This window comes from Garra rufa, chromosome 1, assembly GCF_049309525.1.
Source record: "Garra rufa chromosome 1, GarRuf1.0, whole genome shotgun sequence".
Lineage (NCBI taxonomy): Eukaryota > Metazoa > Chordata > Actinopteri > Cypriniformes > Cyprinidae > Garra > Garra rufa.
Genome location: NC_133361.1, coordinates 26,077,020 through 26,092,538, shown reverse-complemented (window position 1 = coordinate 26,092,538; position 15,519 = coordinate 26,077,020). Strand labels below are relative to the sequence as shown.

General features: G+C 34.4%; 1 protein-coding gene across 2 annotated transcripts; it reads right to left on the bottom strand.

Annotated features, from left to right (window-relative positions):
- Positions 1-714: 714 nt before the first annotated feature.
- adgre5a (adhesion G protein-coupled receptor E5a) lies at positions 715-14,117 on the bottom strand. 2 transcript variants are annotated; one of them, XM_073837951.1, is made up of 19 exons: positions 13,850-14,117; positions 11,319-11,399; positions 10,916-11,059; positions 10,680-10,832; positions 10,421-10,570; positions 10,213-10,335; positions 9,809-9,852; positions 9,608-9,712; positions 9,100-9,253; positions 8,885-9,001; positions 8,609-8,796; positions 8,350-8,514; positions 5,959-6,153; positions 5,650-5,867; positions 4,880-4,946; positions 4,600-4,691; positions 4,326-4,494; positions 2,915-3,010; positions 715-1,868 (listed from the first exon to the last, which is right to left on the bottom strand). In XM_073837951.1, exons 1-19 carry the CDS (start codon positions 13,875-13,877, stop codon positions 1,827-1,829), a joined length of 2,331 nt encoding a protein of 776 aa, XP_073694052.1. In that variant the 5' UTR covers positions 13,878-14,117; the 3' UTR covers positions 715-1,826. The 2 variants fall into 2 exon arrangements, with proteins under 2 accessions (XP_073694052.1, XP_073694059.1); XM_073837958.1 differs by lacking the exon at positions 10,680-10,832.
- Positions 14,118-15,519: the final 1,402 nt, after the last annotated feature.

The window sequence follows — 15,519 nt, the reverse complement described above, 5'->3', positions numbered from 1 at the left end:
AGGATAAGGGACTCATGAACAACTGTCACTACAACACAGCTGTGGATCATTCAGGTAACAACACTGTGTTATGAATCAAGGGGTGTAAACCTTTGAACCGGGGCATTTTTATAAATCCAACTATCATTTTCTCTTGTGGACTATATGTAAACATCTTTTATGTGAAATATCTTATTCAAGTAAGTATTAAATAAATAATAACATGCATTTTGTATGAATCATCTTATTTTGGTAAAATAATTAACATTTTTTAATGATTCTGAAAGGGGGGGGGGGTGCAAACTTTTGACCTCAACTCTAATGTAAACTAATGTAATGTAAACAACATCTATTGTTTCAGAACAGCCTTAACAGTTCAGAAGATTTTGCTTTCTAGCTTCACCAGATTACTGGGGGTGCAAGTAACTACAGTGTGGCTAGTGCTAGTATTCTAGCTTTTTTGTGTAAAGGTCCTTTCACTGTACATTCTAGATTAGATCATATATATCTGTATTTGAACTAGGACATCTTTTGTTTTGTAGCCTACAGAACAAAAGCCATGTCAGTCGTTCAGTCTCATTTTTCAATCTTTGATTTCCTGTTTCACCAGGAGCATTAGTAGATTCAGCTGAACCCACATTAGGACTGCACGCACAATCACACATTTAGCATATCAAACCAGGTTCCAACTCTAATAAGCATGACATTTAAAGAAGCAGATATCTGAGACGTGAGGGAAATCCAAATAAACTTTTTAATATCAAAAAACTGCAACATCAAAATATTAAACAAGCATTAAATAGTGGCAGGCAGATAAGGCAAAGTGCAGAAAAGTAAGGATTCATGTGCAAAATTTAACACTCAACATTACCATAAGTAAATTTTCCACAACAAACATCGTGAGCCAGTTTATGGAGAATAATGTGTGTTATGATGTGGTGCAAGTAAACAAAAGCATTTATACATCAATTTACGTCAAGTACTTCGTTTCTATGAAAATACTTCAGAAAAGCCTGAATCACCTGCCTCCTTAAGGATGGTGATTATTTGTTTTAAACAAATATACAGTGTAAAAGTAAAAAAAAAAAAATGTTAAAATAAAAAGTAAAAATTAATAAATAAATAAAAAACCCTTGAAAAAATGTTACACTACTATTACTATTTACTTTTTTGTTTTTTTGGAAAGTAAATGACATACAAGGATGCATTAAATTGACCAGGTGACAGTAAAGACATCCATAATGCTACAAAATATATACATTTTTTCAAATAAATGCTGTTCTTTTGAGCTTTTTAAAAATAACATTAATAATAATGATAAGAAATGTTTTTTGAGCACAAAATCGGCATTAGAATGATTTCTGAAGGATCATGTGATACTGAAGACTGGAGTAATGATGCTGAAAATTCAGCTTTGCATCAGAGAAATAAATTACATTTTAAAATGTATTAAAATAGAAGTTAATACTCAAGATATTACTGTTTCTACTCTATTTTTGATTTAAAAAATGCAGCTTTAACATCAAAAACTCTTACCGACCCCAAACTTTTGAATGGTAATGGTCATAAAATCCTCTTAATTTGTACTTTTTAATAAATATATTATAGAGGAAAAAATGTTTTTGAAAACTTAAATAGTAGGGCAGAAATAATCAGAGACACTATTATATTATGTCCTTGAAAAATAAAGATTTCTTTACAAATGATCCCTAAAAGAAAGAAAAGTGAATGAATAAATCACCCTTATAAATCACCCTATTATCATTTCCATAGAATACGTAGAGAAATAATGTGGCAGTCCAACTTGCAAATGGATGAAAAAGTCAATGGTCTGTTGACATGGCCTCTTAAATGTTGGATTCACCAGTGTGCTGAACGCTCTTGGAGGTCTGTGAAAGAGTGCAGGCAGTCAGATCATTTGTCTAGCTCATTTATATTCATAGTCACAACTAGTTATTACAGGAAAAGCACGCTCAGTTTGACTAAAATGCTCCAGTGATCATAACCTAACTTTTTAAGCATTCAGAAGGCAAACGCACTAATGAGAAATGCTCATGTTTCCCTTCTGAGCATGCAGTTAGTATGTGGTCTTTGACATCTGTGTTATTGTTATGATGAGGAAACTTCAACTCATGCCCTGCTTGATGGTAATGTCAAAGCAACAAGTAAACACATTTAACGTTCTCAGAATGTTAAAGAAGTAGTTAAAAAATTGGAGAAATTTTGCATTACATCCCTTGTTCACCAATGGATCCTCTGCAGTGAATGGGTGCCGTCAGAATGAGAGTTCAAACCGCTGTTAAAAACATCATTATAATTCACAAGTAATCCACACCTAGTCCATTGAATAATGCCTTGTAAAGTGAAAAGCTGTGTGTTTGTAAGAAACCAATATATCATAAAGGTGTTTTAACTTGAAACCAACTCCATTATTTATAATAATGCTTCTTCCAGTGAAAATGTTTGTCCCCTGCTGTCCTCTCACATTAAAATCCACTGATGTATTTCTTTAGAACTGTTAGTTTTGGACTGTTTGCTTGCTTACTCTTTGCATTTTTGAGATGAGATGACTTTTTCACTGGAGTAAGCTAAATTATGGATCGAGGACTAGTGTATTTTGGTCAGAAGCGGTGGTTTTTCACTTTATAAGATGTTGATTGATGGACTAGAGTCATTTGGATTCATTGTTTGTTTATTATTTTGATGTTTTTATCAGCTGTTTAGACTCTCATTTTGACGGCACCCATTCATTACAGAGGATCCATCGGTGAGCAAATGATGTGATGCAAAATTTCTGGTGGGTGCACGCTTTAGTACTGCTGTGGCATTTACAAACTCCATATTAAGACATAAATTCAACAATGTTTATGTACCTCACTCTCTAAAATTTTCACATATCAAGAGCTAAACAGTTCTTCTCCAAATGTGAGTTTACCTGCGATTTGCTTGTTTGGTTTGAGCTGAACTCTGTATATTTCCTCTTCTGTGGCACACAGATACAGGAGATGAATTTGGCATACTCCTCTCTCACCTGTCAGGAAATGACAAAGACATTAATCACTGGCAACACTAAATGTGTTTTTTATGATCATCAGTTTATCATCAAAACAAATTTGTTTGTGAGAGGTTTGTGGCATTTAGTCAATATATGATCTCTTAAGTAATCTATATGGCAATGAACTCTTAATCGGCAAAACTAACCTCAAATTTGAAGGTGTTCTCTTTAAAATAGAAGGTCAGTTCTAGAACATTTTACAGATAATTCACTCACCTTCTTGTCATCCAAGATGTTCATGTCTTTCTTTCTTCAGTCGTAAAGAAATTATGTTTTTTTAAGGAAAACATTCAGGATTTATTTCCATATAGTGCACTTCTATTGTGCCTATGAATTTGAACTTCAAAAATGCAGTTTAAATGCAGCTTCAAAGGGCTCTAAACAATCCCAGCCAAGGAAGAAGGGTCTTATCTAGCAAAACTTAATCGCTGTTGTACATTTTTTGTAAAGGCCATTTGATCTTCTTTGCATGTGCACTTTGTAAACACTGGGTAAGTACTTCTGCAGCGATGTAGGATGATTTTGAAGTTAGAGTAGAAAATGAGATGAGTTTTTCGACATACCCTAACTGTATTGAACCAGAGTGCACAGAGTTCACGCAGAGCTAGACAAGATGAGCATTTGAGGTTAAAAAGTGTATAAATTGTATTTTTTATTAGAAAATAACCAATCGTTTCGCTAGATAAGACCCTTCTTTCTCGGGATCGTTTAGAGCTCTTTGAAGCTGCATTTGAACTGCATTTTGGAAGTTCAAACTTGGGGGCACCATAAAAATCCACTATATGGAGAGAAATCCTGAAATGTTTTCCTCAAAAAACATAATTTCTTATTGACTGAAGAAAGAAAGACATGATCGCCTTGGATGACAAGGGGGGTGAGTAAATTATCTGTACATTTTTGTTCTGAAAGTGAATTTCTTCTTTAATATTTGTGACTCATCCTGCACTACAGATTAACTAAATACTATTTACTATTTTTGTTGGAACTAAAATGTTATGTAGTCTTTACCGTCATGAAATCGAAATTACTACCAGTAGTAAAATAATAATTATACTCATTATTCAACGTCATTTAATAATTACCAATGATTAAACCCAGCCACCTCTCACTAAAAAGTATATTATAAATGATCTGCAATTCAGTTCTAATGTTCATTTTAATGTTCTATTTATCATTTCCAGTCCTGTGTCAGCATTTATTGTTTATTATTACCTGTCAAAGGCTTAATATTTTGATAAAGCCATGATTGATCTATGGTTCCCTTCTTTGTAATGGGAGAAAAAGGACTCACTGGTTTTGAGAGCCAGCAGTGCAGGATGAACATCAGCACCCCCTGCAGGCAGCTCAGTATAGTGAAGATGTATGACATTGGCAGAGTGTTTTCATTAAGCTGAAATAAGCCAAACACCCAAGTGATGCCAAGGATACACAGCTGAGCGACCGCAGTGACTGTAAATGCCCTGTAGATGGAGATAAGGAACACTGTTACAAACACTCAAAAATTGACCCCCATAACTGTTTTTTCTAGTCCAGGGACAAATATAGAGTTTAATAACATTTCTCACTTGATTTTGCGTAGACTGTCTAAGTCTGGGTTGAGGGAGGAAAACTTTTCTGCCAGCTTCCATATTGTTATGAGGAAGAAGAATACGTTAACCTAAAATGAAAAGGCAAAACTTAAAGTTTAAACAATTAAATATTAACATTAAAAGTTTGAATAAAGTTTATTAAAAGTTTCTGTTGTTAATGTGGTACTGTCCAGTAATAGCATAATCTTTGATGTTTTTTTTTAAAACAAATCCATCCAACTTTCATCCAAAAAGTACCATGTAAAGAGGTACTTACAATAATTATGACACAAACTGGTCCATAAAAGCTCCAGATTGAGCCATCTTCAATTTTAAGCCAACAGCTGCAGATAAAGAAAAGCATCTTAAAGGAGCAGTTCACTTCTAGAACAAAAATGTACAGAGAACGTACTCACCCTCTTGTCATCCAAGATGTTCATGTCTTTCTTTCTTCAGTCGTATAGAAATTATGTTTTTTGAGGAAAACATTTCAGGATTTCTCTCCATATAATGGACTTCTATGGTGCCCCCGAGTTTGAACTTCCAAAATGCAGTTTAAATGCAGCTTCAAAGGGCTCTAAAGGATCCCAGCCGAGGAAGAAGTGTCTTATCTAGCGAAACGATTAGTTATTTTCTGAAAACATTTACAATTTATATATTTTTTAATCTCTACACAGAGTACATACAGAGCTAGAAAAGATGAGCAATTGTAATTTGTATTTAGAAAATAACCGTTTGTTTTGTTAGACTCTACTTTCCTCGGCTGGGATCATTTAGAGCCCTTTGAAGCTGCATTTTGGAAGTTCAAACTCAGGGGCACCATTGAAGTCCATTACACGGAGAGAAATCCTGAAATGTTTTCCTCATAAAAACATAATTTCCTTACGACTGAAGAAAGAAAGACCTGAACATCTTGGATGACAAGGGGGTAAGTACATTATCTGTAAATTTTTGTTCTGAAAGTGAACTACTCCTTTAATACCATCAGAAACAAATGTGAAATTCTGATTAGCGTCTGCAAAGATATCAGGAATGTTTAAAACTCACTGATTATCGGTACCATATCCACTTGAATTCACTGAGGCTGAGATTGCAAGGATAACAGCAGGAACTCCGTAACCAGCGGCAAACATGTAGATGGGTCTGAGCGTTGTGTTGAAGACCAGCACCACCATGCGGAAGAGCTGCACTCCTTCCAGACACATCCAGCAGAAGGAAGCCAGGAAGAAGTAGTGCAGAATGCCTGCAACAACTGAACAGCCCACCTGGAGGACAGAAAGGGAACACTCTGATGTTTAATATCAGACCCAGACAAACCAACCCGAATCTATGAACTCACGTGAAGATGCAGTTTACCTTATTCTCTGTGCGGGTGATGCCCACAAGAAACACAAAGTAGCCGATGAAGAGGCTGATGCAGAGGTGAAGGTGGATGGTGTTGCGTGTGCTCTGGATGGATCGCACAAAGTAAAATGTGGTGATGCAGATGAGGAAGCAGAGCAGAGACAGCGGCAGTCCCACCAATGTGAGCAGACGCAGCTCGAACACATCCTAGTTAAAAGAGTAAAAGAAGATTCTCTTTAAAGTGCATCTATTATGTAAAACCACTTTGGACATAAAGGTGTGTTGGAAGTGTACACAACCACCCTCAAATGATAAAAATCCACCCACTCCTTAATTTTTAATCCCCATAAAACCAAACCAATCTCATTAGAAATGCAGTTTTCATTCTCTAAGCAGTGTGATGTCACATTGTTTAGGCCCCGCCCATAGCCGCTGACTGACAGTCCTGCATTGCTATGTTTGCTTGTACTCTTTCTTGCATTTTCTCTACGCTCAAGCAGCTGTAACATCAAAACTATATTGTGAGCAATCGAGTGACTTTCTTACGATACAACTTTTTTTAACAAAATGAGATTTAAGACAATTATAATTAAAAAGATGTCCTTTTATCATTTCTCAGCCAAAATGTTGCACATTTCTTTTTGAAATTAAAATATATATAAAGTAACAAAACTAAACAATACTTAAATACGCTTTAGAGGTAAGATGAAAAGGAAATAATATCTACATTTTCTGAAGACAGTTCCCCTCAGACATACATTCATAAAACCCCCCACCTTCAATTGTATCGCTTTTCCTTTAACATCTCAACCTCCCTGACTCTTGAAATGTCTTTTATCGATTTTTAACCAACTCAGCATTCATTGTTACATCCCTAATTAATATACTTATTGTACTAATTTTGCTCGAAAATAAATTCAAATGTTAAAAAAAACCATACAATTTTTGTAAAAACTAAAATTATTCAGACACCAGATATAATTTTTTATATTTTTTTTTACTAGTGGGTGCAGGACACTATAATTCATTTGTGACCCTGGACCACAAAACCCGTCATAAGGGTCAATTTATTTGAAATTGAGATTTACAAATAAGCTTTCCATTGGATGGTTTGTTAGTATAGGACAATTTTTGTCTGACATACTGTACATCTATTTGAAAATCTGGAACATGAGGGGGCAAAAAAACTAAATATTGAGAAAATCGCCTTTAAAGTTGTCCAAAATGAAGTTCTTAGCAATCCATATTACTAATCAAAAATTAAGTTGGGATATATTTAAGATAAGAAATTTACAAAATATCTTCATGGAGTAATATCTTCATCTTTACTTAATGTCATAATGATTTTGCCATAAAAATCGATAATTTTGACCCATACAATGGCACATTATTGTCTCTTTCTACAGATATACCCGTGCTACTTAAGACGTGGTCCAGGGTCCATTTATCTAAGTGAAAATAGCTAAATAAAGTAAAGTGTGACATATTATACTCAAAAATTCTTCATACAGTGCACTACCAGTAAAACTGATAAATATTTAGGACCAAAAATTTGATTTGACACTTTGACCTGACCCTATTTTGTTACATACCTTTCTATCAAAGTTATCTGACATTATCAAGATGAATTTGTTCTGACACAGTTTAACTGTTGAGTTCTTGTCATATTTTATTACCATTTTCTAAACTGTAGCGAATAAACTGTGATAATGTGAGAAATGTTGAAGATGTCTGAATAAATTTTTGGTTTGACTGTAATTTATTTAAGATTATGAAGATGAATTTGTTCTGACACAGTTTAACTCTTGAATTCTCGAACACAATCGCAATCTTGAGGAATCGAATGCCAAGGATAGTATGGATGCCCAATCCGATCTCATTTGCACGATCTGGCTCGGACGATTTTGTACGTTTTGTTGGAAAATTTCGTTTTTTATGAGGTGGCAAATTCTTAACCCTAACCCCGCCCCTAAACCTACCCCTCACAGAAAACATAAAAAAATGGTTGAGTGAGGTTGTGCGAATTATAAATAATACAATTTATAAAAAGATAAATAATTAAATGGTAATTGCGACTTTTTATCTCACAATTCTCAGAATTGTGATACAAAAATTCGCAATTACCTTCGAAGGAGGCATCGCAGCAGACAAGATGTGATACAATCACTGAATTCGGACGTGCCTCAGCTATTGGACACAGCCATTGTGTTAAACAACATAAATTGAACATGACTAGATAGACCTATATTGATAGATCTTCAAGGCCTACAAGACATTTGCACACGTAACTATTTATCTTTTAACACAATCTTTAGTGCTTAAAAATATTTTTGACTTGGTAGTTTCACTTCTATGATGAGCTCAAGATTAGCTATCATGGTGACAAAAGTTAAAAATACAGACCCCAATGTCGTAGAGAGCCAACAGCACAGCAAAGCTGCTGAGGTGAGTACAGGAGCAGACGGTCTGATCGGCACTGGAGTTCACTTTAGTGCAGCCATGTGTTGACCACGCGCCTCCTTCCAGATTATGATCCCAAAACACACAGATATGCTCCTCATTCGTTTCCTGGAGAGAAATGTACATGTAGAAATATAATTTGATTCAATCACATTGATGTAACATATTATATGTGGTACACTGAGAGCAAATTGTTTCATACCTTCAAGTGAGAAAACGTGACTTTTACTGGTTTGTTTAGCTCGGCTGTCTCTTTGTTACTAACAGTGGCGGTTACAACTTGTGAATTGATCTTGAAAGTTTGCTTTTCCTTTTTCTCTAAATTGTTAAAATATCTGTTGAGTGATTTCTCCAGACCTTTGTAGCTGAGGAGAGCTGCAGTTGTAAAGCCTGGTTGATGCACAAAGACAGTAGAAATCATTTTACACTGTCCAGGTCACTTTTTTATTTACTCTGTAATGAAATTAGGAATGTATACCAAGGTGATTATTTCCTGTTGCTGTGTCCCAGTGGGAGGTAAAAAGTGCACCGCTGGTATTCATCATGAAATGACCCTCAGGTGGAGAACTGCCCCTCTCTACCAACATCTCCAAATCTGAAAGGCGACATGCACATTGCAAATGTAAGAATAAATTCAATAAAGCAGATATTGATGTGGAATATTTTGGTGTCGATTATACACCTGTTTCTTACCCGTTTTAGAGTTAGATCTCCTGGTCTGGCTTTCTGACAGCAGAGGTCCTATCAGTTTTAGCATGCTTTCCACAATACTAAACATTGCTGAGACTTTAGCATTATCACCTCCAAATTCAGATGAAAGCAGATCATCTAGAGCACGCAGAAATGCCTATATACACGTGGATAAAATTAGAGAGATTTGTGGATCAAGATGATGTTTAAGAAGAAGCACTCATTTTAGCTTGTTAGTTGAACTTAAAGTAAACTAAAATATACTTTAATTATAATGTCTATTACTTGTATGGCATGTATTTAAAGTGCAGTTTTTAGTCATAAAATTGTACTGTCTTTAAGTACACTTAAGTGGTTCTTTTATTTAATTAATATGAATTATTAATCATCTGCAAAGATAATTGTATAAAAATTATTAAAGTATTTTAAAATATGCTTTAAATTGACATAAATATACATAGGATATACATAGCCAAACTATTGTGTTTTTGCAATAAAACTGATTTATCACCTCCAAATGTCTTTCTCCCTCTCCTTGTTTTAAAGGCTCCTTGCTGACAGACCCACTCAGTCCCAAACAGCTGTTAGTCATCAAAGAGACGAGTTCTGGTGGTGCCTACACAGAAAACACACCGAAAAGAGATCAGCAATCTGAGTCATTATGAACAACTTTGAAATCTGTATCAGTAATCTAACAAAAGTTATGCAGTACCCGGGATGCATCGCTCTCACTTAATAATGTGTCGCACCTAAGCTCTGAAAAATAAAACATAGTCAATATCACATTAGAAAAAAATGCTAAAAAGTCAACAATGTTATTTAAAATCACTGAATCGACCTAAATGCATTCATTTATACCGACAAATTTAGTTTCAGAGGTTTAATCAGGTAGAAATAGTGCTTTAATCTGTGCAGATCATGACTTTTTCCTTTGTAATAAACTAACTTATTAGATACAATATTGCAGTTTACTTAGTCTGTTTTTCTCAGACATAATAGTGATAGTGCATTAGTGATGCAAACACAGCCAACTGTTGTGTGCTATGAATTTTATTAAAGCATAAAATATAAGAGATATTTAGGAACCAAAATGAACATTCAACAGGGAATGCTTACCTGTGCATTTCATTTGTTTGTGACCGTAGTTGGTGAATCCTGAGTTGCACTCACATTCATGTCCGTCTTTGCTGTTTTTGCAGACTCCTCCTCCACAGATAGATTTATCAAGCTCACACACACCTTCAACAACATCAAAACAGCATTTTGGAGAGGGATCTTACATTGTTTAAAAATGTCAAAATGTGAACAGTTTTAAAGGACCTACTCTCACAAGATTCATATAAATCAGTGAATTTAGTTTCTCCTGACTTTAGTCTGAATCCTGCATCACAGCTGCAGTTGGAACTGCCGGGAGTGTTATGACATGTTGCATGTTTTCCACAAATACTGGGATCCACCTCGCATTCATCTCTGTCTGTAATTTAGGGACAGATAGTGAACAAAAACTTGCCATGTGAAAATCTCACATTAGACAGCAAGCAAACATATGGCCAAAAACAGTCTAGGCTTAAATAATTTCATACCATTACACTGAACTCCTTGTCCTGGATAAAATATCTCTGTTCCATTGCTGGAAATGTAGCCAGCAATGCATGTGCACTTATAACCCCCCACAGAATTTACACATTCTGCATTAGAACCACAATCAACACTGCCGTACACACATTCATTGAAGTCTGAAATGAGATGAACAGAGATTCAGGTGTTTTCTCTGCTGCACAGAGATCATATGAGATTCATCATATCAAGCTCTCCATACCTATGCATTTAATCGAATCTCCTTGTGTGAAATTGTGAGTTGGTGTGAATCCCTTATGACATTGACAGTAGTAGCTGCCATCAGTGTTGAAGCAATTTGCTCTATTTCCACAAATGGATGGATTAGAATCACACTCATCTTCATCTATAGCAACGAAAGAAAAAGATTGAATAACCACAGCAATTTTTCTTGATTGTTTTTTTACAATTCATTGAGCACTGTTTCTTAAATGTATCCTATCTTCAGTTTATTATTATTAATGTGCAAGTGTGAGGCCAGTGTAAATGTTGGCATGTACAATCCCATTAAAGTCTTATTAAGCCTTGACATCAGAGCTATCAAAACAAAACAATGGAATTTCTAAGAAATGTGTGATTGTATATGTTAGCTTTTTTATTCCTACCTACACATTCTCTGTTTTGTTTCTTGTATCCAGGTTTGCAGTTGTTCATCAGGATGTTCTCTGTCAGAGTTAACAGAAGACCTGTAAGCAGAAAATAGTCTGTTACTGAATGTTTAGTGTCTTTAGTGTAGTTTGACACACATATAGTGAGGTCTGTCTGAAAGTCTAAGACCACATTGATACCCTGGAATCAAAGAAAAGAATAATTAGATGCAGCTAATTCTATTTCCACTCATTGTTCATGACAGTCGCATTGAGATGATGGCCAGTTAGGAAGTACACTGCTCGAGGGCTATGGGTGGGGTGCTGCACAGTACTGTGGCTAACAGATTTAACTTTCAAAACCAGCATACAGATCAACACACTGTCACATGCTCTGACCACAGGCTGGGTCAGCTAGAAGACTGTTCAAAAGTGCTGTAACACTTTTTACAACCATATTGGTGACTCAGCCGTAACCTAAGGCGTGGACTCGCTTATTACTTTGTAACTAAGCACCAGGCGAACAATATTTGTATGATTTGGTTCTATTTCTTTTCAATCTAACAGTTAAGTTTATATAAAATGTTGTTTCGTTGGTCATAGTTTTTTCTCGGTTTGATGTCACAAACCCATTAGCCTGGGCCTCTCAGCTGTGGACAGATGAAAACACCTTGGATTTCCTGTCCTGATTCAGTTTCCGACAATGGTTTTCCATTGTCAAAGTCAAAGCCATGTAACTTCAAGTTTTAAAATGAAAAATCTGCCATGTTGTTTTAAACCTGTATGACTTTCTTTCTTGCGTGGAACATACAAATGTTCTAAATGTAGTTCTTAAAATGGCTTAGCTACCACATTTTTCAAAATATCTTGTTTTGTGCTCCCCAGAAGAAATAAAGCCATAAAGGTTGGTAACAAGAATAAATACACTGTAAATGATCAACTCTTTAGGCTAAACAAGTTTAACTTGTAATTTTCTTACAATATCACATACATTCACCAAATGTGTTGTGATTTTGCTGTTTTAAAAATAAGGTAACTTATAGGGAACAATTCACACTATTAACTAGTTTCTTATTAGCATGCCTATTATTAAAATATTGGCTGTTTATTGGTACTTATAAAGCACCTATTGTGCATGATCATATTCTACATCTCTAATTCTATCCGAAACCTGAACTTAACAACTACCTTACTAACTATTATTAAGCAGCAAATTAAGAGTTTATTGAGGGAAAAGCCGTAGGTAATAGTTTGTTAATAGTAATAATTGAACCTTAAAATAAAGTGTGACTGACTTTTTGGTGTGGAACATACTTTTTTTTTTACATTTTACAAAGATTTCACTGCAAAAAAATGCTTTTCTTGTTTTGAGCCAAGACAAGTAAAAATTATTGTCTTGTTTTCAGAAAAAAACAAGTCAACATTAAGCACATTTTTGCTCGAAACAAAAAAATATTCAACAAGCAAAATAATCGTGTTTTCTGTTTGAAATAAGATTTTTATGATTATCCATTTGGCAGATTATTTGACTTGCTTCTAAGCAAAAACTCACTTAATTTTCACTTGGTTTTTTTTTCTGAAAACAAGAAAATAGTTTTTACTCGTCTAGAAAATACTTTTTGATTTAAGAATTTTAAGATATTTTGACTCGAAACAAGTGAGAAATGGAATGACAATGAGTAAACGATTACAAATTTCACATTTTTTAACTAACTCGATCATTTTCCCACAATATCACATGAACTTACAAAGCGTGCTGTGATTTTACTACTTCACTATTACAGTGTCTTTGAAGGTTCATGAGGTTCACAGTTGCATCTATAGTAATCACCTCTGGTTTCACAACAGCATCTTCCCCAAAACCACTTACTAATAACTAGATCTTCTGATACTTTTTTATTTCATTTCCCAGTTGTTTCTCAAACACTTAAGGGTAATTCCATGCCAATGTCAACCTTACCATGAAAAAAAAAAAGTTTTTACCAATGGTTTTTACTATACTGAAAGCACAGATGTCAACATTTGGTGGTTCAAATACCAATGTGAGGTCTTTCTTAAAGTTTTTAAAGCATTTTTTTTTTATATTTTTAGTGCATGCTTTTTTGTCACATCTAAACGCATTTGTGCATATAGACTCTGATGTTTAGACTCTGTCAACAAGGGTTTTTTTCATATATAAACAGATGTTACTGTATATTGCTGGATTTGCCCTTAAACAGAATGTCTTAAGACGTTGATAGCAGGAGCAAAACCCTCTGAAAAGACAATTAGATGTTGTGTTTCTTCTCCATTCATCAGTCACATTCAGCTGGTGCTTTCCAGATTACTAGATCTCATAGGCCCTGCTTCAGACAAAAACTACTTTAGATTTTCCTATCTGTGGCAGTTTCCTTTCATGCCCATTTACTGTTCCTCTATTTCTGAAACTGCACGAATTACGCAGTTGTTGTCAGGGCAACGTTTCAGTTAGCGAAACCAAACAGTAACATCTGTCTCTACATTCATGAGTGGAAACTTTATTCCTGAAAAGATCTAAAGGCATGACTCACCCAGACTTAGCAGATATGCGTGCCTCATGGTCAAAGAGTGAAGAGAGACTTGCAAAATGAGAAATAAATAACGAAAACAGCTTATGGTTTGATCCAGAGCGATTCCATACAAGTTTTTGGATGTTTGTCTTCAGGCTCCTCTCCAAGGGTGTTTGGTTTCTATGTAGAGTCTCACTTTTCCCTTAGCATCCAGAAAGAAAGAAAAAAGCATAAAAGTGAAGTTTTATATCTAAATGCCTCCTTTTCTCAGTATTGCTCTCAGACTAGATCTTGTGTGACTCTAACGCTGAGTAAGTGCCAGAAAGAGTTTTGTCAGTGCAGTCCAGCCCCTTGCTCTGGTTGACACTTAGGGGGAGGGAGTGGAAAAAAAAAGTTGCAAACTGATGTAGAAAAAATTTAAAATGATGTCAGTATAGTGTTAAGTAACTCTTAGAATTTCTTCGATGTTAATCTGTTCACAGAATCTTTTCTATTTCAATAAGCATTAAATACATACATTCTTTATCTCTTGTTTTTTTTTCCCACAGTGTGTTTAACTGAACACATTTCAATTATTAATATTGTCAATGTTACACATTAAGCATTCGGGTAAAGTTGTATAAGAAATAAAGGTTTATTATTGTAGCATTTTAGAAATTAATTGCAGGGTCAGAAAATATGACTCATTTATGCTTTTGCAGCATTTATTAGATATAATGTTAATTATGTAACCCAGAGTACTCTATGCTAGTTAACACTTAGGATGCATGTGTGCATTTGTACGTGTGACTTCCTGTTTATGTGCTGTCATGAAGGTGTCATGGAGATGTTCTTTAAGAGTGTTCTTCTTCTTTCAGTGTTGGCGTTTATCACCCATGCGGTTTAAAACACAAAAAAGTCTCTTCTGCTCACCAAGCCTGCATTTATTTCATACAAAGTACAGCAAAAACAATAACATTTAGAATTTTTTTTTACAATTTAAAATACATTTTTCTATTTGAAAATATAATTTATTACTGTGATTTCAAAGCTTATTTTCAGCATCATAACTCCAGTCACATGATCCTTCAGAAATCATTCTAATATGCTAATTTGCTGCTCAAAAACACTTATTATTGTAGTAGAATTTTTTCAGGTTTCTTTGATGAATAGGAAGTTCAGAAAAACAGCATTTATTTGAAATAGAAATATTTTGTAACATCAAAAACGTCACTTTTGATAAATTTGAAGCATCCCTGCTAAATAAAAAAAAAAACTTTTTGCATAGTGTATAATGTAACAAAACTTTTTATTTCAGATAAATGCTGATCTTTGGATCTTTCTATGTATCAAAGAACCCTGAAAAAATTCCTCAACTGGTTTAAATGTAGATAATAAAAATAAACAAATGTTTCTTGAACAGAAAATCAGCATATTAGAATGATTTCTGAGGATGCTGAAAATTTAGCTTCGAAATCACAGGAATAAATTACATTTTAAAATATATTTAAATAGAAATCAGTTATTTTAAATAGTAAAACATTTCACAATATTACTGCTTTTGCTGTACTCTGGATCAAAAAAATACAGGCTTGGTGAGCAGAGAAGATGACTTCTTTAAAAAACATTAAAAATCTTACTGTTCAAAAACTTTTGACTGGTCGTGTACATGTTTTTAGTATTGTTTTAAGTTAACAATACTCCAGCGTTCC